The sequence below is a fragment of the Archocentrus centrarchus genome, chromosome 13 (genome assembly GCF_007364275.1).
Source record: "Archocentrus centrarchus isolate MPI-CPG fArcCen1 chromosome 13, fArcCen1, whole genome shotgun sequence".
Taxonomy (NCBI): Eukaryota; Metazoa; Chordata; class Actinopteri; order Cichliformes; family Cichlidae; genus Archocentrus; species Archocentrus centrarchus.
In genome coordinates, this window is record NC_044358.1 from 13,984,558 (window position 1) to 14,007,203 (window position 22,646).

General features: G+C 45.1%; 1 protein-coding gene across 1 annotated transcript in view; it reads right to left on the reverse strand.

Annotated features, from left to right (window-relative positions):
* Nucleotides 1-22,646, reverse strand: part of ryr1b (ryanodine receptor 1b (skeletal)) — a 62,865-nt gene that overhangs the window by 4,873 nt on the left and 35,346 nt on the right. Inside the window, exons 62-97 of the mRNA XM_030744205.1 lie at nt 22,497-22,546; nt 21,857-21,917; nt 21,644-21,770; nt 21,447-21,555; nt 21,277-21,358; nt 20,947-21,077; nt 20,520-20,840; nt 20,149-20,389; nt 19,253-19,340; nt 19,069-19,161; nt 18,681-18,695; nt 17,272-17,442; nt 16,954-17,013; nt 16,725-16,859; nt 16,509-16,621; nt 16,320-16,416; nt 16,118-16,224; nt 15,981-16,032; nt 15,824-15,904; nt 13,589-13,688; nt 12,776-12,855; nt 12,613-12,689; nt 12,457-12,530; nt 12,081-12,098; nt 9,930-10,010; nt 6,425-6,513; nt 5,832-5,960; nt 5,498-5,602; nt 4,514-4,543; nt 3,970-3,999; nt 3,801-3,882; nt 2,398-3,707; nt 2,221-2,312; nt 659-833; nt 424-510; nt 43-297 (exon numbers count right to left, since the gene is read on the reverse strand). Coding sequence (XP_030600065.1) covers nt 43-297; nt 424-510; nt 659-833; nt 2,221-2,312; nt 2,398-3,707; nt 3,801-3,882; nt 3,970-3,999; nt 4,514-4,543; nt 5,498-5,602; nt 5,832-5,960; nt 6,425-6,513; nt 9,930-10,010; nt 12,081-12,098; nt 12,457-12,530; nt 12,613-12,689; nt 12,776-12,855; nt 13,589-13,688; nt 15,824-15,904; nt 15,981-16,032; nt 16,118-16,224; nt 16,320-16,416; nt 16,509-16,621; nt 16,725-16,859; nt 16,954-17,013; nt 17,272-17,442; nt 18,681-18,695; nt 19,069-19,161; nt 19,253-19,340; nt 20,149-20,389; nt 20,520-20,840; nt 20,947-21,077; nt 21,277-21,358; nt 21,447-21,555; nt 21,644-21,770; nt 21,857-21,917; nt 22,497-22,546 — 4,948 coding nt within the window. The remainder of the gene's footprint in view (nt 1-42; nt 298-423; nt 511-658; nt 834-2,220; nt 2,313-2,397; nt 3,708-3,800; nt 3,883-3,969; nt 4,000-4,513; nt 4,544-5,497; nt 5,603-5,831; nt 5,961-6,424; nt 6,514-9,929; nt 10,011-12,080; nt 12,099-12,456; nt 12,531-12,612; nt 12,690-12,775; nt 12,856-13,588; nt 13,689-15,823; nt 15,905-15,980; nt 16,033-16,117; nt 16,225-16,319; nt 16,417-16,508; nt 16,622-16,724; nt 16,860-16,953; nt 17,014-17,271; nt 17,443-18,680; nt 18,696-19,068; nt 19,162-19,252; nt 19,341-20,148; nt 20,390-20,519; nt 20,841-20,946; nt 21,078-21,276; nt 21,359-21,446; nt 21,556-21,643; nt 21,771-21,856; nt 21,918-22,496; nt 22,547-22,646) is intronic.

Sequence of the window (22,646 nt, forward strand, 5' to 3'; positions counted from 1 at the left end):
GAAAGATTTTAGTGGAGCACAGAGAAGCAATCACACACACACCTTCAGGCAGTTGTAGCCGATGATGCAGAGGAAGGAGATGATGGTGTGGACAATGCCGAGGAAAGCCATGGCTGGCTCCATGTAGCCAGTGCTTTCTTCCAAGAAGTAGTACAAGGGACCTTCTTCTTCATCATCCTCTCCTCCATCATCTAGTCCTGACCCATCCTCCTCAGCACCGGAGCCTTCAAAGAGAGCAGAACCCTCAAAGAGAGCAGAACCCTCAAACTCCTCCTCACCTGGGGGCGTGTCAGACACCTGCAACGGTCAGACAAAGAACAAAAGTCTCGTTTGAGTACTTCTGAATATCTTTCATTCAAACAGCTCCTAACAATTACACTGTACAGTCCCACCTCCCACAGCTGACATGACCTCAGCACTGACCTTGTAGAAGAGCAGGATGAAATTGAGAGCGAAGGCGATGAAAAGAGCCAAGAACCGCAAATTATAGAAGTTCCGAGAAAGGTAGTTCTGCGAGAACGTGAGGAAATCAGTAAGAGGTTCACGTCCGTATTTGTCTGCATTAAACTTTAATAATGCTGTGATTGGCGGTCTCAGGATGAACATAACAGCCTCGTTTCCTCAGATCTATTCTAACACATAAACCTGAGCCGCTCACCATGAACTTGATCCTCTGAACCTCCAGCTCGTTCCACAGTTTAAAGCCCTGCTTATCAGACTTCTTGTCTTTCTTCACTTTGGTCTTCACACTTTTCTCTTCTTGCTCCTCGGGCTCTTCCTCCTTTACCTCTGGTTCAGGCTCTGCTTTCTCTGCTTTCTCACCATTCTCCGTGCTGGAAAACACACACACACACATTTAAAGCATCTGAAAAACCTTTGTGTCTGCCAGGATGCATGTCCTGTATGTGAACAGCTAACAATGCTGAATTACAGCTGCTTCAGGACCATTATAGATCAGAGATGCTCCATTATAGAAAAAATCATAATCACGATTAACTCGATTACTTGCGGACTTTGTAAACACTGCATTTATTACAGAACAGTGAATACTTTGACATCTAGTGCAGTTCTACAATCTCTTGAAAATAAATACTAAATTGAAAATAAAAAACTGAATATATAAATATAAAAAATATATGAATAAATGGTAATATAAATAAATACATTATAAAGTAAGCCAATAATAATACTAATAATACAAGAAATAGGACCAAGTTATTTAGACCAAATAAATCTGCTCACATTTCAGTGCCACAGCATCCTGACAGATGCTGACAGATGCTGTACATGTGTTCAGAGGTTTGGTATCAGCAGGGACGGGAGTCGGTTTCTGAGGTTTTTGGTGTGGATCGGGGGCCGCTGCAGAGCTACTTACACCCATGGAGCGAATCCTGGAAGGAACATCTCCCTGCCGTGGGTACATGTGTCTACCATCCCTGCCTGATTCCAGTCAGGCTGGCCCGTCACAGCCCACAGCAAAACACGTTCAGCTTCACACTAAATCAGAATTATTCAGGTCGACACACCAAATACTGGTTATACTGGTTATACTGGCTGCGGAGTTTGTGTTGTGGATGGTGCAGATCCCACCCTGCAGCAAATCTTAATCACCTTGCAGTCGTGTCCCGGTGTTTTACCTGTGGCACGGCCCAGTTTTACCTGGGTCAGTTTTTTCCCTTGTGTCCTTCTAGCTTTTCCACTTCTTTGTTTATTCCCTCACTTCCATTCTGATAGTTTCAGTGATCTCCCTCCAGGAATTTGTGAGTCCTTATATTGATGCTATGATTATTATTCCTTATACTGAGACAGTGATTGTTACTCTCTCATTGATGAATTCAAAAACTCTGGGGAAAAGTAGTTGGAAGTGCACAGGAGGAATCTGAACGGGCCAATCAGAATCGCTGAGAGCTGCGTCGACCTGACGTGTTGTTACATTTCTCAGGAGGTGCAGGTCAGGTTACTGCTTCGAATTCAGAGGGGTTTCTGATTATGGCGTAAGGCCCGCAAAAGACCCGATGCAGAAGCTTAATTCTGGCCTAAGAGCATATCTGCAGAGCACAATGTGACATCATTTTAATAATAATGGCTTTTTGTCGATTACGCCATTTTGTCATCATTTGGAGCCAAAACTGAAATCAAAATTCGACCGATTGCACAGCGCGCCCAAGGACTCGTCTGAATCGGCTCCGTTTTCGACCTGCAACAGGTAAAAAATCTTACTCTGCTTTCTCGGTCTCCGGGGGGGCCTCTTCTTCAGGTTCAACTTTTTCTTCTTCTCCTTCTCCTTCTCCTTGGCCTGCAGCAGCAGCCAGCTGTTTTAATTAAACATCACATTTATTTCACTCATTAACAAAGAGGAAACACATTCATAAACAACTACCAGACACAATAACTCACCAACTTCCTCTTCAACAGCGGCGTGCCCTCTGGAGTCGGAGGCTCTTCTGGGGTTGTCTCTCCAAAGTCTCCAAGTCCTCCAGGAGTGTTAAAACCAGGCATGCGTCCTCCTTCCCTCTCCTCACCATCCTCTTCTTCCTCCTCTCCACCCACAGCATCTATGAGGTCTGCTGCTCCCTCTGCATCTTGGACTTCTCTGGCACCGGGTTCGGGCGGCAGGTCCCCGTGAACTTCATCTTGGGTGGGATCCGGCATGCTGGCTAAGATCTCTGTGACGGTCATCTTCTTGGCACCCTCTACTAACCCTCCACCAAACAGTGCCTTCCATATGAGTGTGAAGAACCCCTTGCAGATACCATAGACAAACATCAGGATTCCCATCACAACAGTGAAGAAGAACGTGACCAAGCTGACGACCATGTCCTTCACCGTCATTCTTCGAAGCTTGCGGTAGCGACGCCGGAGGTTACGGAAGGTGAACATGTTAAAGAAGTTAACCACACTCTTCAGGAAGTCTGCAAAGGCAGAAGCTGACTCTGGAGCTTCACCCTCACCATTCCCTTCATCTCCTTCTCCAGATTCTGCTTCATCTCCTCCGCCTTCCTCTTCTTCGTCATCATCTTCTTCTTCAGCACCGTCTCCCTCTGGCTCGGAGATAGATGCAGCAATGTTCATCTCAAAAATGGTGTCCTCACAGAAGTTGACAAACATCTCCATTTTCTCGCTCTCGCCACCCTCGTTGACCACGTCAAAGATGAACTGCCGCTTGGACTCCCTGACCTGAGGCATCTCCCACTGGTTGCGGTTCTCCTCACTGATTTCAAAGTAGATGCGTTCGATCCTCCTGCTGGCTCCCATGATCTCGATACGGCCGAGGAAAGGGCGGAAATAGTTGAGCACGCTCTCCGCCTGTTCCAGGAAGTTCTGGAGGCGAGTGTCATGGGGCACATGCTCTGACAGGTTTGTGAGCAGGACAGCAATATTGAAACCAATGTCTTTTGCTGGCTCTTGGAAACGATCGGCAAATTCCTCAAAGTTGATCATCTCATTCTCATCGGCTTCTGAGCACGAGAGGAGGAACTGGATTTCTGAGGGAGAGTATTGCTTCTGACTATCCATGGCCTTGGAGAAGTCCTTCTTGGAAATAAGACCACGTGGATCAGTCACATAGTCACGGAAGGCGTCCGACGCCACGATATCCTTGAGCTTGAGGAACATGTCGAAGAACTTTAGGATCATCTCCACGTTGCTGGAGGACTCCACCAACATGTCAACCATCTGCCTGGCAATGGTGCCATTCACCACGTTCCCTGAAAGCAGCACAGAGTGAGAGGAGATCAGGACAATAAGAATCCATCTGACACCAAGGAGCAGACACCAGCAGCCTGAGAGGAACATCTCACCTTCAAGCAGTGACAGGAGCATCACTACCATGTCCTTCTGCAGGTCTAACAGCTCCTTCAGGAGACCAATTTGACTGGAGTCCTGCAGCAGAGACAGACAGGCTTCTTACTGTAACAGCCATGTTAAACATACATTACAGTTTCATTTATAATAAGTGAAAGGGACTACCTCAGAGTGTGCTCTACTCCAAAAGTGATCCTGGGATTGCGTTTTAAATAAAGAATATGCATTTTTACATAACAAGTAGGACAGTGGCTGTGATGGGAAGTGAAACAGAAGCAGAGGGAAGAAAATGGCTCTTCTAACGACCTTAATCTGAAAAAGAGGCTGCAGGATGGAAGACGCTAATCTTATCACTCCTGAAGGCCTGCACCAGCTGATACGAAGAACCTCAAATATTTGAGACAGCCTGTAGTCGCTGTCAGGCTGGTGGAGATCTACAGGAAAAGGATGTCATGACAAGCCAACAACAGCTGCCTGCAGAATCAGCGCTACCCTTTCACATCTCATAAACACCTAAATGAACCAGCTAAATGAGCAGAAACTTTTCTAACAGTAAGTAACCCTGAAACCACATCGATGCAATAAAAGCAAAAAGCGCTGCAGAGAGAATCCACACAGAGGAGCATGTAGATGATGCAGAATGAGGGCAGCATGAGCGCTTTAAGAAGGCCAGAAATGAAATGGAGTAGGTGTGAGGACAGGTTCTTACGCCGTTTCGCTGTCCAGGATCAGGGTGCATCTAACAGAGTTACACATGAGATTAAAAATGTTATACAGCAACATTTTTATTGCATTTTGTACCATCTCAGCTTGAATGTTACTGTAATACAGCCTCTATTTTAATAACAAAGCCAGCATATTTTTCTCGGTCTCAGTCTGAAGTCTGTGCAGATTTATGATCACAGCTCTATTTTTTTATGCATAACAAAACTATCTAAACCAAAAGTCATGTTTATGATATAAAGATACAGAAATGCATTTTAATCTGCAGCGTCACACTGCACACACGTTACTGAAAGCAAACACACTCTGGCCCAAAGCAAACACCTCGCACCGCTCAGGAAATGGACGGACTTTAATTATGTGGATTAAATTTATTATAGTGAATCATAAAATTGTAAAGAAACTAAAAGGAGTTTTCACATCGTTTCTGCCAACTTCATTTAAAATCCTGTTTATCTGAATCAGCTTTGCTGATGTAGGAGCCAAAGTTTCTGCAGCTTTGACAAACAAACACGTCTGAAAATCAAACAAGCGTTGATTCAATTAATGCAGCTAATAAATACGCAGACAAACAGTCTAAATGATATAACTGCATCTGATGATAATAAACCAAGATGTTCAATAAGAAATCACATAACAGCAACCAGGTTTAATTATTATGATGTACTATAATTAATGTGAATGATTTTTACTTTAGCATAAACTCAGCTGTTCCAGGTTCAGTTTTTACTAGTTTTAATTAAATTTGAATGTTCAACAGAAACGATATGAGAAAAAAAAAAGAGGAGATAAAAACTGCCGAATAAAGTAAATAAATACATACTTTACTCTGCAGGAACCCTGAGACTAATTATAAACTAAACGAGTACAATTACATTATGATGCTTTCTTGGATTCCCAGTGGAAACGACCCAACACAGAAATAAAAACAAGAAAACGATTGAAAATAAATGAATTTAATCTTCCTCACCTGAGCAAGTTTCATCATCATATGAGCAAAGACATGTAGAAAGCCCACAACAGCATCCCACAGTCTGCTGTGGGCCAGAGACTGCTGGTTCCCAGTACAGGGACCCTGAAAATGAAGAGAACATTCAGGTGCTTTCAAACCTTCAGTGGACACAAAGCTAATGTTTGGTTTTGAAGAAGGCGTATCCTAAAATATGTTAAGAAGGGGAAATTGATGATTTCTTTATCAGTCCAGTTACCCTGTGATGTACAGAGTTCGGGATGGGTGCCGTACCACATGGCCCATAGAAATCCTGTCTTATGATTTCTCATCATTCATACAGTGACATTCTTACCTGGATGTATTCAGTCAAGCTGTTGAAGACCTGCTTTGCCACAGTCATTGCTTTGGAGAAATTCCTCTTTCCAGGCTCATCAATGATGTCTTTTCCTGAGTAGTACCAATAAAAGTCACTAATCGACTCCTGCATGGAGGAAGAGGAGGAAGAGCGTGATGTTAGCACCTTCATGATGACGATGATACTTTATTGATCCCACAATGGGGAAATTACAGTTAACAGAACACCCATCCAAGAAGACAAACAGAACAAACATGGGGAGATAGGTGAACTGTGGCCATGCAGCCCCCCCTTCTGGAGGTGCTGCCATTAAAAAGAGAGAAACAATAGTGAAAACATATCTGGAACAATGCCATTCATGTTTACTGAACTTCAGCTGTATTTTTTCATCCTGGCTGATCTTCCTTAACTCTCAAAAATAAACTAAACTCTGAGAAGTTAACTGTAATGTCTGATTTCCATGACACACTGTATGTATTTAAGACTCAACTAGAAGTCAATAATAAGATATTTCACCAGCTTTCCTGCATGTAAGTCACTTACAGCTCAGTGACACTAAGATCAGGTGAGTACCGTAACATGTGACCGACCTGTAGTCGAAGCAGGTAGTCCACAGTGCAGATGATGACATTAATCGTAGTTGTGCTGCCTGTCTGAGTTCGTAGGTAGTTCTGAAAATCTGACAGAAGTCAAAGAATAAAAAAAAAAAAAAGTCAAAGTCTGTTTTTATAAATTCAGAGAGACGATAACGCATCAGGATATCTGCGAGGATCAGTTTGTATTTACAGTTAGGTCTGCACACTTTTGTTCCACCAAAGTGGACTAAAAAACAAATCAATGTGTGTATTAAAGCTGAAGACAATGGAATTACGGCCATTTTTATACCCAGTTCTCCAATTTCAGAGGCTCCAAATTAATGTCATGACAAATGAACAGAAACAACATTCAGACTGATTCAACATTTATTTTGAATCTTTTCAGAGACGTTAATGTAAGTGAAGGAGGCTGGGAATCCAATTTATTTATTTATTTTAATTTTTTTTTCTCAATCCTAAATGAACCCATCAGAGAGACAGTGAAATATTTTAGGAGTGACCGAATCGTTCCTAAAGAGAATGAAGTGCAGCGGCCACCCCGGCAGCACCCAAAGGCCCGAAAGGCTGCAGATGACAACTAAAGTGCACGATGAAAGAATTATTTCCATCCATCCACCCTCTTCCACTTATCCGAGGCCAAGTCATGGGGGCAGCAGCCTAAGCAGAGAAGCCCAGGCTTCCCTCTCCCCAGACACCTCCACCAGCTAATCCGGAGGGACCCCAAGGCGTTCCCAGGCCAGCCAAGAGATATAATCTCTTCAGCATGTCCTGGGTCTACCCCGGGGCCTCCTCCCGGTAGGACATGCCTGGAACACTTCACCCAAGAGGTGTCCATCACTGCAGACACTGCACCAATCCGTCTATCGATCTCCCGCTCCCTTCTCTCATCTCTCTTGAACAAGACCAAGAGATACTTGAACTCCTCCACCTGGGCAGAAACTCATCCCTGAGCTGGTGTAGGCACTCCACCCTTTTCCGGCTGAGGACCATGGCCTCAGAGGTGCTGATTCTCACGCCAGCCGCTTCACACTCGGCTGCAAACCGTTCCACTGTGAGCTGGAGGCCACCGCCTGATGAAGCCAACAGAACCGCATCATCCGCAAAGAGCAGGGACAAGATTCTGAGGCCACCAAGGAGGAAGCCCTCCACCACATGGCTACACCTAGAAATTCTGTCCATAAAGATTATGAACAGAATATGTGACAAAGGGCAGCCCTGGTGGCAATACAGACCAAGCTCTCTCTGCGGTTGTACAGGGACTGAATGGCCCGCACCAACAGGCCAGACACCCCATACTCCCACAGGACACCCCGAGTGACATGGTCGAATGCCTTCTACAGGTCTACAAAGCACATGTAGTCTGGATGGGCAAACTCCCACGCACACTCAAATATCCTCGAGAGGATAAAGAGCTGGTCCAGCGTTCCATGACCAGGACAAAAACCGCATGGTTCCTCTTGAATCCGAGGTTCGACTAACGGACGGACCCTCCTTTCCAGCAACCTGGCATAGACCTTAGCGGGGAGGCTGAGGAGTGTGATCCCCAAAAGTTGGAGCCCACCCTCCGATGTCCCTTCTTAAAGATGGGGACCACCACCCCGGTCTGCCAATCCAATGGCACTGCCCCAGATCTCCACATGATGTTGCAGAGGAATGTCAACCAAGACAGCCCTACAACATCCAGAGCCTTCAGGAACTCAGGGCGAATCTCGTCCACCCCAGGGGCCCTGCCACCAAGGAGCTGTTTAATTGCCTCAGTGACCTCACCCCCAGTGATGGGCAAGTCATCCCCCTCATCCCCAGACCCTCTTTCCACTACAGAAGGCGTGTCAGTGGGATTCAGGAGGTCCTCGAAGTATTCCTTCCACTGCCTGACTATAGCCTCAGTTGAAGTCAGCAGCACCCCACCCGCACTATAAACCGTGTGAGTGGAGCACTGCTTTCCCCTCCTGAGTCGCCTGCCAGCTTTCCAGAATTGCTTCAAAGCCATCCGAAAGTCTTTTTTCCATGGCCTTGATGAACTCCACCCACACCCGAGTTTTTGCTTCGGCCACTGCCCGAGTCACACTCCGCTGGGCCTGCTGGTACCTGTCAGTTTCCTCAGGCTAACAGGCTAACCAAGCCCGATAGGACTCCTTCTTCAGCTTGATGGCTCCCTTCACCTCCGGTGACCACCATCTGGTTCGGGGGTAACCACGACGACAGGCACCAACCACCTTGCAGCCACAGCTCTGAGCATCAGCCTCAACAATGGAGGTGCAGAACATGGTCCATTCGGATTCAATGTCCTCAGCCTCCCTCGGAATGCTGTCAAAGTTCTGCTGGAGGTGGGAGTGGAAGATCTCGCAGACTGGGGCTTTTGCCAGGCGTTCCCAGCACGCCCTCACGATACGTTTAGATGCGCCAGGTCTGTACAGCATCTTCCCCAGCCACCTGATCCAACAACTTCACACCATCTAATGGAGTCAAATGGCAGGCACATCGCTGTCAAAGTCTGTGCTCTAGAGATGCTACTGTTCATTACCTCCTCCAAGGAGGTTATGTTTTCGGTCGTGTTGGTTTGTCTGTCTGTCTGTCTGTTTGTCAGCAGGATTACTCCAAAAGTTATGAACGGATTTTGATGAAATTTTGTGGAGTGGTTGGAAATGACAAGAGGAAGAAGTGATTAAATTTTGGTGGTGATCCGGATCACGATCTGGATCCAGGACTTTTTTTAAGGATTCTTCACTATTGCGGAATAGGGGGTTATTGTTGTCTGGGAAAGATGAAAGATTATTTCACAGTATTTAGATACACGTATTACAGCGTCAGTGACCCTATGGCCTTGGCGGAGGTTTGCGCCCTCTGAGTGCTTCTAGTTGATGATGTGACCGCTGACAAAAGCAGTGGGATAAATTCTGATGTGTACAGGGCTGTACTCTCTGCTCAGATTCACACACATGAGGCAGAAGTGCTTCATAATGCAAATGATAACGGCCCAGAGCAATGCCGCAACTCAAGAGTTTCTCAAGGCAAAGAAATATTCTTCAGTGACCAAGGTACTCACTTGGTCATAACTCAACAGAGCAGGATTTTCAGTTAGGCCTCCAAACAAGTAGCAACTGAAGGTGCAAGCGGGGAAACATGGCATTCGGTGATGCCCGTGGCTCCTGAGATAGTTCAGGCAGTCATAGATGCCAAAAGATTTCATCCAAGTTAAAACAGTGTTTATATTTAAAATGATCTTTTATTTGTCCAATTCATTTTGAGCCTCTGGAAAAAATGGCTGTAATTCCTGAACAGTTAAAGCAAACTTTGGTGAAACTCCTCAAATCAGAGCAGAAAGTCTGAACTTCAATCACATGTTTAAGGTGGCGTACACAACTACGGAAATAAATACTAAACCCGGGTTATCTACACAAGTTAAATATGTGTAAAGGTTCAGTGAATTTTTGCCTTCAACAGCACATTTTAAAGGAAGCGAGCAGCACTCCCCCTGGTGGACGGTTCACAGACCTACCATTATTGTGGCCCTCACAAAGAAGCTGAAGGAAGCGGAAGAGGTCGCACGTAAATTCATCGTCTGCCATCACTTTCTCATCTAGGATGAACAACAAGAGGCGTGCTAATGAATGTATGCAGCAGTCCCAGTACAGAGTACATGTGAGCTCATTCTGCTGTTATTCTGTTAGAATACAGTGAAGCACAAGATAACACAAAGGTTATAATGGAAGCAAAGGAATCTTTACCTCATGTTTACTTAACATTTACACTTTCTTTGGGATAACTTTGCATCTTAATGTTGTTTGACTTCACCTCGCAGAAACAATGTAACAATGAAAGATGCACAAGGAAATCAAAACATCATTTTATCTCAGCGATTTGTTAAAATGAGCAATTAAAGCAGATTTTTCAGTATTCAGGTTAGATTACCTGCATTAACTAAAAATCTGCACTCATGGAGTGGTTCATTATTATAAACCAACTTTACATTGCTCATCCACACTTAACACTGCTGGATTTAGATGCATTTAGCAATAAAACTGTAAACAATGGGTCATAGGTGGATATTATTTAATGCATTTCTGTGTAAACTCATGTTTGAATGTTGAGTCTATGACTGATGGACTGAGCACAAATGTTAGAAATTACATCTACTTCCACCTCACACTATGCTCCTGCTTTCATTCTTAGTGAAAAGGACAAACACTCTGAAGCCTTGGCTTCCATAACGAGCCCACTTTTCATCAGTTCCCCCTCCAAACAAGCTGTCCAGATACTAACACCAAAACCTGCATCAACACAAAAACCTGCATCAACACCAAAACCTGCATCAACACAAAAACCTGCATAACTCAGACGGAGGAGAAATGACAGCCACATCACACAGTAGTGGACAATGAAAACAAGCACATCAAAATCACAGGACAACACAAAAACACATAAATACAGATAAAACCTCCACAGCACACCATCATGCAGTACAGATCTACTGAACTCTGTAAAGTCCTGTTAGCGATCAGTATGCATGTCGGAGGACAACACTGTAGTCCCTATTTAATACTACCTAATACTAGCTAATACTCAGTATTTTCACAGAGACTTTCATAGTTTGACTCCACGATCTAACTTAAACACTTCACTACATCTTCTGGTTCTCCAGTAGCATGCACCAGCATGCTCAGAGTTCATCATGTCTGACATCAGCAAAACACAACACAGCCGTGACGGGGATGCCGGTTCTCTGTTTTCTTGAAACAGTCATGGACACATGCCTCGGGACAAATCAGTGGGACTGGTGTTAAATATTCCTATACGTGTAGCGAGCAAAGGGGCAGCATCACATACGCCAAAGTCACCCGGCTATGAGTACAAAATACATCATTGCAAAGATTCAGCAACATCTGGAATTCTAAGAAGACTTCACGACTTGTTCATTACCCGTTTAAACCATCACATCATACGCTGTGTGCAAGCAGAGAAAGAGGAACGGACAAACGTGGAGCGGATCAGCCAAAGCTTGGAGCTAACTCAGCCGATAACCTGCCGCGGCCGTTACATCACAGACTCTATCCAGCAGCTGTTACATTTCTTACTATATTCAGCTGTAGCACGATTAAATATTATGACCTGATATTTCATTAACGCTACGACACCGATGATGTAAAATGATCTGAGGTCATTGTGGAAGTTTATACACCGTAAATGTATGAAAATCAGCCCTGAACAGAAGACGTGAACAAACTACGTTTAAATTATACAAATGGGAGAAACACGGAGCATAAAGAGTTCCCACTGCGCCTGCAGTTCAGTTTATAGGACCAAGGTCACTTTATTAAAGCAATAACGTCACATTTCATTCCCATTGATCTGTACTGACACAGAGATTGATGAGTTACAGTAGATCTGTGATAAAACACTCAAGGATGAAAATTAAACTTCACAGTCACTTCAGAAAAATAACACCTGGATGCAGCATGGCTGTGTGTCAGAATCCAACAGAACGAGTGACTCTGAAGATTAATCTTACTGTGTCCTTGAGTGTGAAATGAAATGCATATTAAGTTCACAGCAAGGGAAAGACTAGTCAGAAGACTAAGAGCTAAAAGGGACAAAGAGGACAGGAAGGAGGCGAAGAGAGAGAAAAATATGACAGCAAAGTTTCATTTACCACGTTCTAGCTTCTTATCTGTGAACCGTGATTGATGCGTAGGAAGGACGAAGGCATGAGGGGTAAAGAGTTGAAACGGGCAAAGTGAACAAGATGTAGGAGAGAGAAAACAAAGAGACGAAGTGAGTCCAGAATTCTCACCACAGTCAGTGAATGATCAACACTTTCATACTTTAACAGTCAAAATGCTGCAGCTAATACAAATGTGTGGACACATACCTGCACCAGGCGCATACAAACAGGCACTCGGACACACACAAATGCACACACTAAACACTGACACTAGGAAACTATTGCATTATATCACAAACAAAGGAGAACAAAGATGCGGATGTTTGTATGCACTGTGTGTTTCACAGCTGCAGACCCTACTCACTGGTGCCCTCTTCTGAAACCATCCCGAGTCCCTCGGCCTTATTCTGCCTCTCAAAGGCATTCAGGTCCAAAACGCTGTTAACAGCAAACACTTAATGAGCTCAAACGATACAAAAACTGATACAGCCCCCCCCGTAACAACTAGACTGTCACAGACCTGCAGGTCTGCATCAGCGCCTGAACACTGAGGAAGAATCCCACATCCTTTTTATCCTTCAGGTAGTCCAGCATCCTCTGCACACAGAGAGACCACAGACCTGTTACAGTGCAGACAGACAGCACAGTCAGTCTGCTGCGTAAGTCTCACAAAGGCTCCTTACCTGCTGCACATCACTGTTGCCTCCATTGAGGATGGAGATTCCCAGTTTGAGTGTAGAAGAAACCATGGCTCCAGGTTCACCTGAAACCAGCACATACCATAATATAAACAGCACACCTGGATTTTCTCGACCAACAAGCAAATATTTTCACAAAGGTTTCATACTGAGCCGCCTCACAACAGGCAGAAGGGAGGTAGATGTGAGGTAATGCAACATTTTCTATAACATGTTATAAATAAAAACAAGAGCACTGCAGAGGGGGTGGCAACGCTCGACTGTTTTGGATTCGTAACGAGGGGGGCGGGGTCAAAGTGCTGTTATAGTAAAGTCATCTCTGGTGTGAATGAACATCCCATCGTTCTCCAGTTACAGCCACCAGTAACGTTTTTGTGGGACAGACGCCGCGCTGCCAAGGTCGAGACACTGGGAGCTAAAAATGAACTCCAATAAAAAATAAGACTGAGATTGAGCAAAACTGAATTCTAGCAAATAGTGCAAATGACATTAATCAATAATGTACACTACAAGTCAAAGAACCCACAGCAAGAAGGTTTGATGCAGAAATGTCTGCGCAGACAGGTGTGTTCACCTGCCACAAAAGTGTTTAATAAAGAACGATGGGAGCGATCTCCTGAAACCTTCCTCATGGCAGCGATGCTGAAGTAGTCCCGCCCCCAAACTTTACATGTCTTTATACACAGGGTCAACTGACATGTGGCAGCTTATAGTGAAATTAATCAAAACAATGTTTGCACAAATAAAAAGGTGTGTGTGTGTCTGCGTGTGTGTGTAGATCCAGGGTGCAGCAGCTACCTTTACAGGCGCTGATCATCTGCAGCACCATCTCTGCAGCCCCGCGGTTGTGCAGACGGGACTGCTGGTACAGGAGCCGCTGCTTCTCCATCTCCTTCTCCTGTGGAGCAGAGCAGCAAGGACACACTGTAACCCCGTCAACAGAGACTGCACTGCCCCCCGCACTCTCTCTCACACACACACACACACACACATAATTACAGCCTTGCTGGTACTCACTGCAAAGGTTAAAGCTAAAGAAGTCCTAGTTTGAGGCTGGAACAAACAGGCTTAATTAACTGTAATATTAAATTAATTGTATCTCGTGAGTTTTGTTGCCATTTTTGGCATAATGGTATCTCATTACGTATACTATAACTTTTTTACTTTTCATTTATTTTATCACCTACATCAAAGCTCGTCTTAACATCTCCTTCTGCTAAGCTGGGTGAAGTGATTCTCTCTGTTTTTGTCATTATTGTATTTCAATATTCTTCATTAATGCTAAACTATTCTTTTTGAGGGTTGAGTGGACTTGATTAAAAACAAAGACTGTCTTAGTGCTGGAAATCCTCGGGACCCTCAATCACACAAACACACTCTTCAGTGGGACACACTGTGTATTAGAGACATTCCAGTTTCTTTTACAGGCACAGACACTCGGTCCCAGAGCGCAGCACGCGTCACACATTGTTCCCAGGAAGCAGCATCAGTGGTTGGAGGAGAACAGCGTGCAGCCCTGCTCCAACAGAGCAGCTCAGGGCGCTTCAAGCCTGACGTTATGCTGCCTGCAGCTGTGACTCCTGCCTACGTTCAAGCTCTGGGACATTAAACTGAAACTGAAGTTTCAGACCACCAGGTCATCAGAATAACATTAAAAATGTATTCAATAAAATCATCCAGGAAATATCCACTGAAAACGGAGTATTGATCACGAGCAACATTTAGTTATTGAGCCCTGGTCGTGTCTAGAGTGAAGTCATTGCACTTAGATTAACATCGATATTTAATGATTTCTTTTGAAACTTCTGAAAAAATAAATATAAGTGGACTTTTAAATGTGTGCAGACACGGCTTCCTGTTTGATATATTAGGACTGAAATGACTCAAAAACACAAACAGTTTTCATTTTACTGTCATGCTGCAGCATAATGCAGTACTCACTGCTGCTCACACAATATTCATATGATTCCAGGGTGCAGTACAAGTGCCCACCCACTGCACATCATGCAGAGCCCCACCCGAAGCACCCAGACCTCTACCTACCCCTCCCTCCCTCCCTCCGCCCCCCTCCCTCGTGAGCCTGACGTGTATAAAAACATATGGGTGCAATTTTCTCTGGTTACAGAGATTTTGCTAAGCATGAGTGTGAGTGTGTGTGTGTGTGAGTGCGTGTGTGTGTGAGAGTGAGTGTGTTTGGGCTCAGGACCGTACGGCTGACTGTGCAGGCTTTTACTGTAGTCTTGGTGAGCACAGAGAGGGAGAACTGTTAGCACCGTCCAATTCAAAGGAAAGACAAACAAAAACCAGTCAGTTAGTTAAATCAGTTATTAGAACTCAAACTAGAGTTTTCAGGTGAGTTTATACAGGTGAACACAGCCAAATTAGCAGGTGAGGTGTGAGTCAGGAAGGGTGGTGCCTGTCTGGGAGAGACGGACCACAGAGAGCTGTGAGGAACCTGCAGCATGGCTTAACCAATAACAGGCATCAGTTTCTTACTCAGTTTTACATAATCAGGTCCAAAAAGGAACAGAAATTATGTTCAACTGAAGAAAATTACCATGAATAAGTATCAGACTTTATTGATTACATTCTTACAATGAAAATGGGTCCAAAACAAACCCATAAATCCCATAACTGAACATCACAGTCTCAAAACACTGCAGGCTTGGAAACTGTGGTTCTGGAAGCTTATTGGCCAGCACAGACTCACATGACCATCTTCACCTGATTTCACTTTGAAGTCTTTATCTGCCATCATCTCTCTGCACTCAAGTCATGCAACTTAGGAAAAAACCATCTTAAGTCCAGAACACTGATCCCGACTGGTGGGCAAGAGTGCAGCAAAGGCATGCACAGGTCAGTCCACCACAGCACGAAGTAGACAAGTGGTGTGAGTGAACGAGAGGACGACAGAAAGGGGAAATGTAGCATGGGGTGGGGGGGTGTGCCGAGTGTGATGTCGTGGTGTAGTCACTCGTGGGGAGCTGCTTCTCCGCTGTCTCCCCTGTCTCCCTTCCCCAGGCCCCCCCATACCATCTCTGTCTGTCGCACCTCAAAGGATGGCTCCTCCCCCTCCTGTTCTCCCCCTTCGTCCTCCTCACCAATGTGGCAGCTCTGAGGGCAGATGGCAGAATATCAGGGACGGACTCTTTCCTGAATGCAGCTGAATGCAGTGTTTTAAAGGGCTCACCTTTGCCATAATATCAGCATATGACATATACAGATGGTCAACGTCAAGTTTCCTGTAAGGAGAGAACACACAGCAGGAATCAGGAAGTCTCAGTGACATCACAGAGCTGAGGCAGAGGAGGAGGAAGATGCTCTTACAGCTTTTCTGTAAGAGCTGTGCGGCTGAAATGAAGAATCAGCTGATGAAGGGGGTCAGGCTTTGTCTCGGTCTCCTCTTCCTCTTCCTCCTCTTCTTCCATGGCTTTCTAAGTATTCATAGACAGTATGAAACATGACACACCCTCTGTGTAAAGAACAGGCAATATGCCAGTAACTAAACATTAATGGAAGGGAAACTTACTGATAAGTCGTCAATCATCTTGTCTTCAAATGAATATCCTTCGGTCTCTAACCAGTTACGCTTGTATGCATCCAAGAACATGTTGGTTACTCTGTGCCTGCAGACGGTGAGAGGTCACAGAGTCAGGGAGGGTCTAATCCCTTCATAAAGCCTTCTGAATGTGTCCTGGTTAATGTTGCAAAGCCTTACGTGGTGATGTTGTACAGAGGTGTCATCCTGAAACAGGCCACCACAGCTCTGCGGCGCTGTTTGGACAGCAGCTTGTGCCAAACCATTTTCTTTGACTTGAAGGGATGTTCAGTCTGAAACACCAAAATAAAACGTGAACTGAGAATAGTTCATTTTCTCACACTCCGCAAATATGTGTTTTCCTGAAGAGCCTCAGAGCCTGTGGTCTGCACTCACCACTTCGATGTGGTAAAGGACAGCGGACACCTCTTGTACTCTTTTCACCACCTTCTCTGGATCATCGGCATCTTCTGCCTTTCCAGACATCTCTTTATAAAGAGACATCTGCCAGCGCATAGCCGGGTCCTCCACCTGGAACATATTTTAATGTGTATAATAAACAGGTTTGCATGAGAACGTGTTTCTTACCTTCGTTCAGGTCTGAACCAGATAAAAGTCTGCTCACCTTGCCTTGCAGATGCAGATTGTTGTGCAAGAATTCCCTCACTTCTTCATCGGTGTCTTTCTACAAGTGAGAGAGGCCAAGATTTATAATCCTACAGTTTAATAATTAACACTGACACACATTTCAGCCTCTAAAAAAATCTGGGAATGAAAAAACAAACAGAGCTCTATGAATGTGGACACATTCATATTATTATAAATCATTATATTGCTGTTAAATCAACAACACTTCTGTACTACAGACATTTAAAGCACTCAGTTCAACAAATCAATCTCTGGAGCAGTTCTTCCCACATTAACAGTAAACACGTCACAGTACCAGTGAGTATCTGATCTTGGCCAGATTGATGAGTTCCTGGTCTGCAGGGGAGCACATGTTGAGGCCGATGGGAAGCATCTTCTTTAGCGCTGCTACGATAAGAGAGGTCTGCACAGAGTAGCGATCCCCCCGCCGCTTCTTCTTGGTACGTTCCTGCTCTGAGCCGCCAGACTAAAGACAGATCAAACACTAATGCACCAACTACGCCGCACAAACACAGAAATCCACTTTCAGAAAACGGTTTGAGGCTTCTGAGAATATCGAACAGCTACTGAACTGAACTTTTCTGAAAACATCAACTTTTCACGGCGTGTCATGTGCTTCATGGCTGCACCAGCTACAGTTGTTGCACACAATGCAGGCTCACTGTTAGTAGTGCAGTGGCCAGGCAGGGCCGGGCCCATTGGACAGCACACAGAACAGCACATGGGGTCAGCTCCAGCGCCCTGGAGCTCTTCTCACACCCTCCTATCCAGAGGCTGCCGATGCTCATTACTGTCTGTTGTCTGGCCTCACAGGACCCTCTCTGGGCTTTGAGGGTCACTGCGATGATCAGGGAACAGAAGCTCACTACAGTAATGCCCATCTGATAGCCAAGGAGAGGAGGTTCTACTTACAGCAAGACATCAAACAGCGATTAGGTTGATTTAACAATTTAATGGTGTCAATGAACATGACATGGTAACGGTTCCAGTTAGTAAATATGATGACAGTTTTCAGGTGATGTAGTGACAGCTAGCTTAATTTTCCCGCAACAGATCCAGCTACCGCCATGTGCTTCTGATGGACCGAGCAAATCTAACAGCAAGGAAGGGCATGGACTTTTGGCCCAAACAGGTACTGAAGAGAGAAGAGTCCCAGCGCAGGAATCTCTGACACAAAAGCTGAAAAAAATCCAAGCATCAGTGACACAGGTTTGAACATCACAGCAGCACCGGCTCCACAGCCGAGTCCAACAGGGGTCATCCGAAGGTCAAAGGAAAACAGGGTGATGGTACTCGGCTGCAGGAGTGCGACACTGCTCCGCCGAGCACCATGAAACCTCTCACGCCACTGTGATCTACAGCAAAGAGCTTTCATCGAGCCACTCCGGACCCCTCCTCACACATATACAAACACACACCCGAAAACATACGTGCACATCGCGACACGCTCACACTCCTCAGACACCGTCACAAACATGTCCCACTCACAGAAGCACGTCCAGCTTCAGCACCAGCCTCACACTTCATTCATTCACTCATAGATGTGTGGTGAAGTCTCTGTGGCTTTATAACCCTGCTTGTGTGCGTTTGTGTGTCTGTATATGTGCAGATATTGCGGTAGGTGGTGGGAGAGCTTGATGAAATGCCTCTGCAAACTCAGGGTGCCATGCGATCAGCACAGCGCTCGTGCACAAACAGTCTAACCTCTCCATCTCCGGCCTAGTGGCCCAGCGTCCGACCCCGACACAGGATATAAGGAGAAAACACAGTTAGCAACACTCCTGCTACAAAGTCTATGCACTGCCTCTTACACTGAGCTGAAAAATAAGAGACATTATTTATGTAACAGCCCATTAGTCTTCTTATAGAAACTTATTTTTGAAGGAAATGTACAGAATAACCACAGAAACCTACAGAAACTTAAAGAAAGGAAAGAAGAGCTGAAGCTTCCTTTTCCTTTTCTCTGCTTGTGATGGGTGGTGTTAGTGAAACATTAATTATTAGAGTTTAGTTTCTTAATGTGTTATGACTCGAGATATGGGAGTAGGTGGATCAGACATCTAAGGAACGGGTGGTGGCTCTGCACTTTTACCTTGCTCATCTTGCTCTTGCTGTCAGCAGTCAGGAAGGACATGTTGTTGATCTCATTCATCACCACAAAGTTCTGCTCCTCCCTCTTGAAGTTCTGCAATATGCAACACCATAAACATGTTAACTGCCCGCAGACAGAGAAATACAAACATATCTATGAAACTATCAGGAAACAGAAGACTTACATGGGATTTGGACCAGAAAATGAAGACCTCACCCACCATCCTGAAAAGTTCCTCTGCATCCGGGTCTGGACAAGTCAACCACCTTGCTCTGCAGACAAAGACGGCAACAGATGGTTTGTTTCCCTGAGCTGATGTAAAGGCTCTGATAGCTCCGAGTGGAACCACATACTTTAAAACCTGTTCGATCCCAGGCCCAACTGTTTCTATTCCTGTGATTGGTTTTATTGCTGTTCTAGTGCTTTTTATTAGGTGGAGCTTTAATTCCTGATGTGTTTTCATTATCATTCTAGTTATTAAGCATTTTCTAACATTTAAAAATGTTTATTTGAATTATGGTCCGTGCTGACTTTCAGTGCATTCCTGATCAGTGTTGGTTAGTTTGCTTTAACTTCAGTTCATATTCAGAGTTCGTGTTTCTTGTGTGTGTGTAGCTCCCTCAGTGTCTCTCTGCCTGCACCTCCCTCCGCCCTGGTTCAGTTATGGTGCCCACTGTAAGTCCTGCGTTTGATATTTGTCTTTGGGTTACTTCCTGTTTTACTCTGAAAGGTAGTTTCCATTATTGTTCGATGTTGATTTCACTTCCTGTCTCTGTCCTCTCCTGATTCTCTGATTGTTCAGTCAACCTGAAACCTGCAACTAGTCTAAAGCTCATCCTGCATTTAGCTCCACATCTCTATGACAGCAGACACTTCAGTGTGTGTGTGTGTGTGTGTGTGTGTGTGTGTGTGTGGTCATTCTCATGAAACTTAAACAGGCCCAGGATTTCATGGGTATATTACAGATACTGTAGCTTCGTTAACATGCAAACTAAAACACGATATTGTCATATCAGGCTCCCCTGAATGTCAATACTACACATTAAATACAGAGGTGTAGGTGCCGGTAATTCCAGCTACCTGTTGTTGTCCACATAGCGGATGAGCAAAGGGTAAAGAGCATACAGGTCCCGACACAGCACAGCAAACTCATCTCGAATGGTCCCGTTTTCACTGTCCACCTCCGTTTTGCCCTCCATGCGCAGATGATCCTCCTCTGCCACCACCTTTGCTGCGCGCTTCTTCAGCTTTTCCATGGTGGGGATGAAGTGGGATTTAAGCATCTCTGGTTTAGCCCTGCTGACGATGGGCTGCGCAAACACTGGACAGGGCAGAAAACATTTGCCAGTTATCACCAAATAAGAGATGTGAACATGTAATAATCTGAGAGGTCCCCTGGTGAACCACCTTCACTGTAGGTGTGGCTTACTGTAAAGCCTCTGCTCACTAACCTGCTAATCTTTTCATCCAGGAGGCTTCATCTATTCCCAGGTTGTTAACCACAATCTTCATGATGCTCCCCAGCAGCTGGTTGAGTTGCTCGGAGGTGACAGCAGTGCAGAGCTGACCTTCCTGCTCAGGGAAGTTCTCTGGGCCCCTCTCCCACCAGCGTGGGAGGTAGTTACACAACATTGGCAAGGTGATCTCAATCACATGGGGCATTTCTGTGTATCGAGCTCCAGACTCAGCCAGGTCGTGTATCTCTTTCATCAGGACGTCCAGCTCCGGGATGTCCGGGCACAGCTCTTCCACCTGATTAGGAAGTCCAAGGACTGAGCAGGGAGAGAAGGGACGAGATAAAGGACAAGAAAGTATCTCAGCACGAATGCCACCGAATAATTAAACATTAAACATGAAGGTAAAAGGAGACAAACTCACTGGTTCTCTCTCTCGGAGTCTTGGTGGTGTAAACAGAAAATGTGTTGAATTCATTTAGTGCTGGTTCGAGGAAGGCTACCGGCATAGCAGCTGCTAAATGGGCCAAAGACTCGCCAAGAGCCGGCCGCTGTCTGCACAGGAGGAAAAGACTCACATGCTCATAAAATGTCGACACAACACAACACAACACAACACATAAATGAATGCAACATTCATCTATGAAAGCAAAAACACACATTAAAGTTTTACATTAAAGAGATTTTTGAAATTCTGAATAAATTTTCCTTCCAGGAGAAATGTGTGTGTGTCTGTGTGTGTGTGTGTACTCACTTCTCTGCATGCGGGGTCTTCACAGTACCGAGGGAGTAGATGCTGCACATTAAACGATAGCAGGATATCTGCAAGTCGTCCACTGAGGACGTCAAAGAGCGACTTCATCAGCTTTGAGTTGGTACAAAGTAACAAACGGTTCATTTAAAGGGGAAAAGCATTTTACTCACACATGACGTCATCGCCAAACTGGTGCTGGGCAATGTGGTCAAACAGTGAGGTGAGGACGGGCAGCAGCGCAGTGGTGGTGTAGTTGATGTTCTGTGAAACACCTTTAACCTAAAACAGCAGATACACAAACACAGATATCAGGTCACCAGACAAAATGAACAACTCTGCAGTGAGCAAAAACTGAACGCCCTCTGACCTGGTTTCTACTGGACACTTTGCCCAGTTTCAGGTTCTCAACCATCTTCTCAATGTCATCGGCAGCACTCTCAAAGAACTGACGCAGGCCAGCCTTCACAATCTCAGGGCCTGATTTCATGACAGTCCTGGAAGAGGCACAGGGAGAAGTCAACAATGATCTCAGGGAGTTTGACTCTGTTTGCTCGCTGCCTGTGGATGTGATGGGATGTACCTGGCGTCCAGTGATCGTGAGAGAATGTGCAGGCAGTTTACCACTGCAGTCGCATCTGTTCCTGTAAACATGACAGCAAAGGTGTGCTGTGAGTGCGAGCCTGCAGCTCTGCAGGTGTATTCATAATAGCAGGTTAACTGAGCTCAAAAACACAGTTACAGAACATGTTCAGGAACACACTCACAGTTACAGTACAATCCTTATAAATCTAATTAAACTATTTAATCAAAATACATATATGACTGTTCAACAGCAGGTTTTTTGATTTAGGCATGTTGTAGATCTGAAGGTACAGGTGAGACAAGCTCACCTGTCCACTGGCCATATAAGAGTGACTGCCTATTTCAGATGCATGGTGGTGACGGGGAGCAGAATGACAACAAAGCATCCACTGCCTCATATAAGCCAGGATGATAACACACCACAAAGCTGCAGTACAGTAACACCTGTGGGTACCTGAGGCCATCACAGACATTCATGCTCACTTTGTGAACACCTTTAAATCAGGAGATTACAGCAAAACAGCCGAACAAAAGCTAAACACAGAGAAGACTCGGCCAACGACTCAGTTTGATTAGTATGTAAAGGCAGGAAGGAAAAGAAATGCAGAGATGGTGACACCACCATGCAAGGTCCTTACCAAAGAGAGATACTCTGTGCCTCACCAAAGCAGCCAACTTACAGAAGATACTGAGGCAGGAGGAGAAAAGAGGAGAGGGAAGGAGAGGGAGGGAGAGAGGGGAAACAAGGCAGGAAAAATGTTTGAAGTACACAGAAAGCAAAAGGGTAA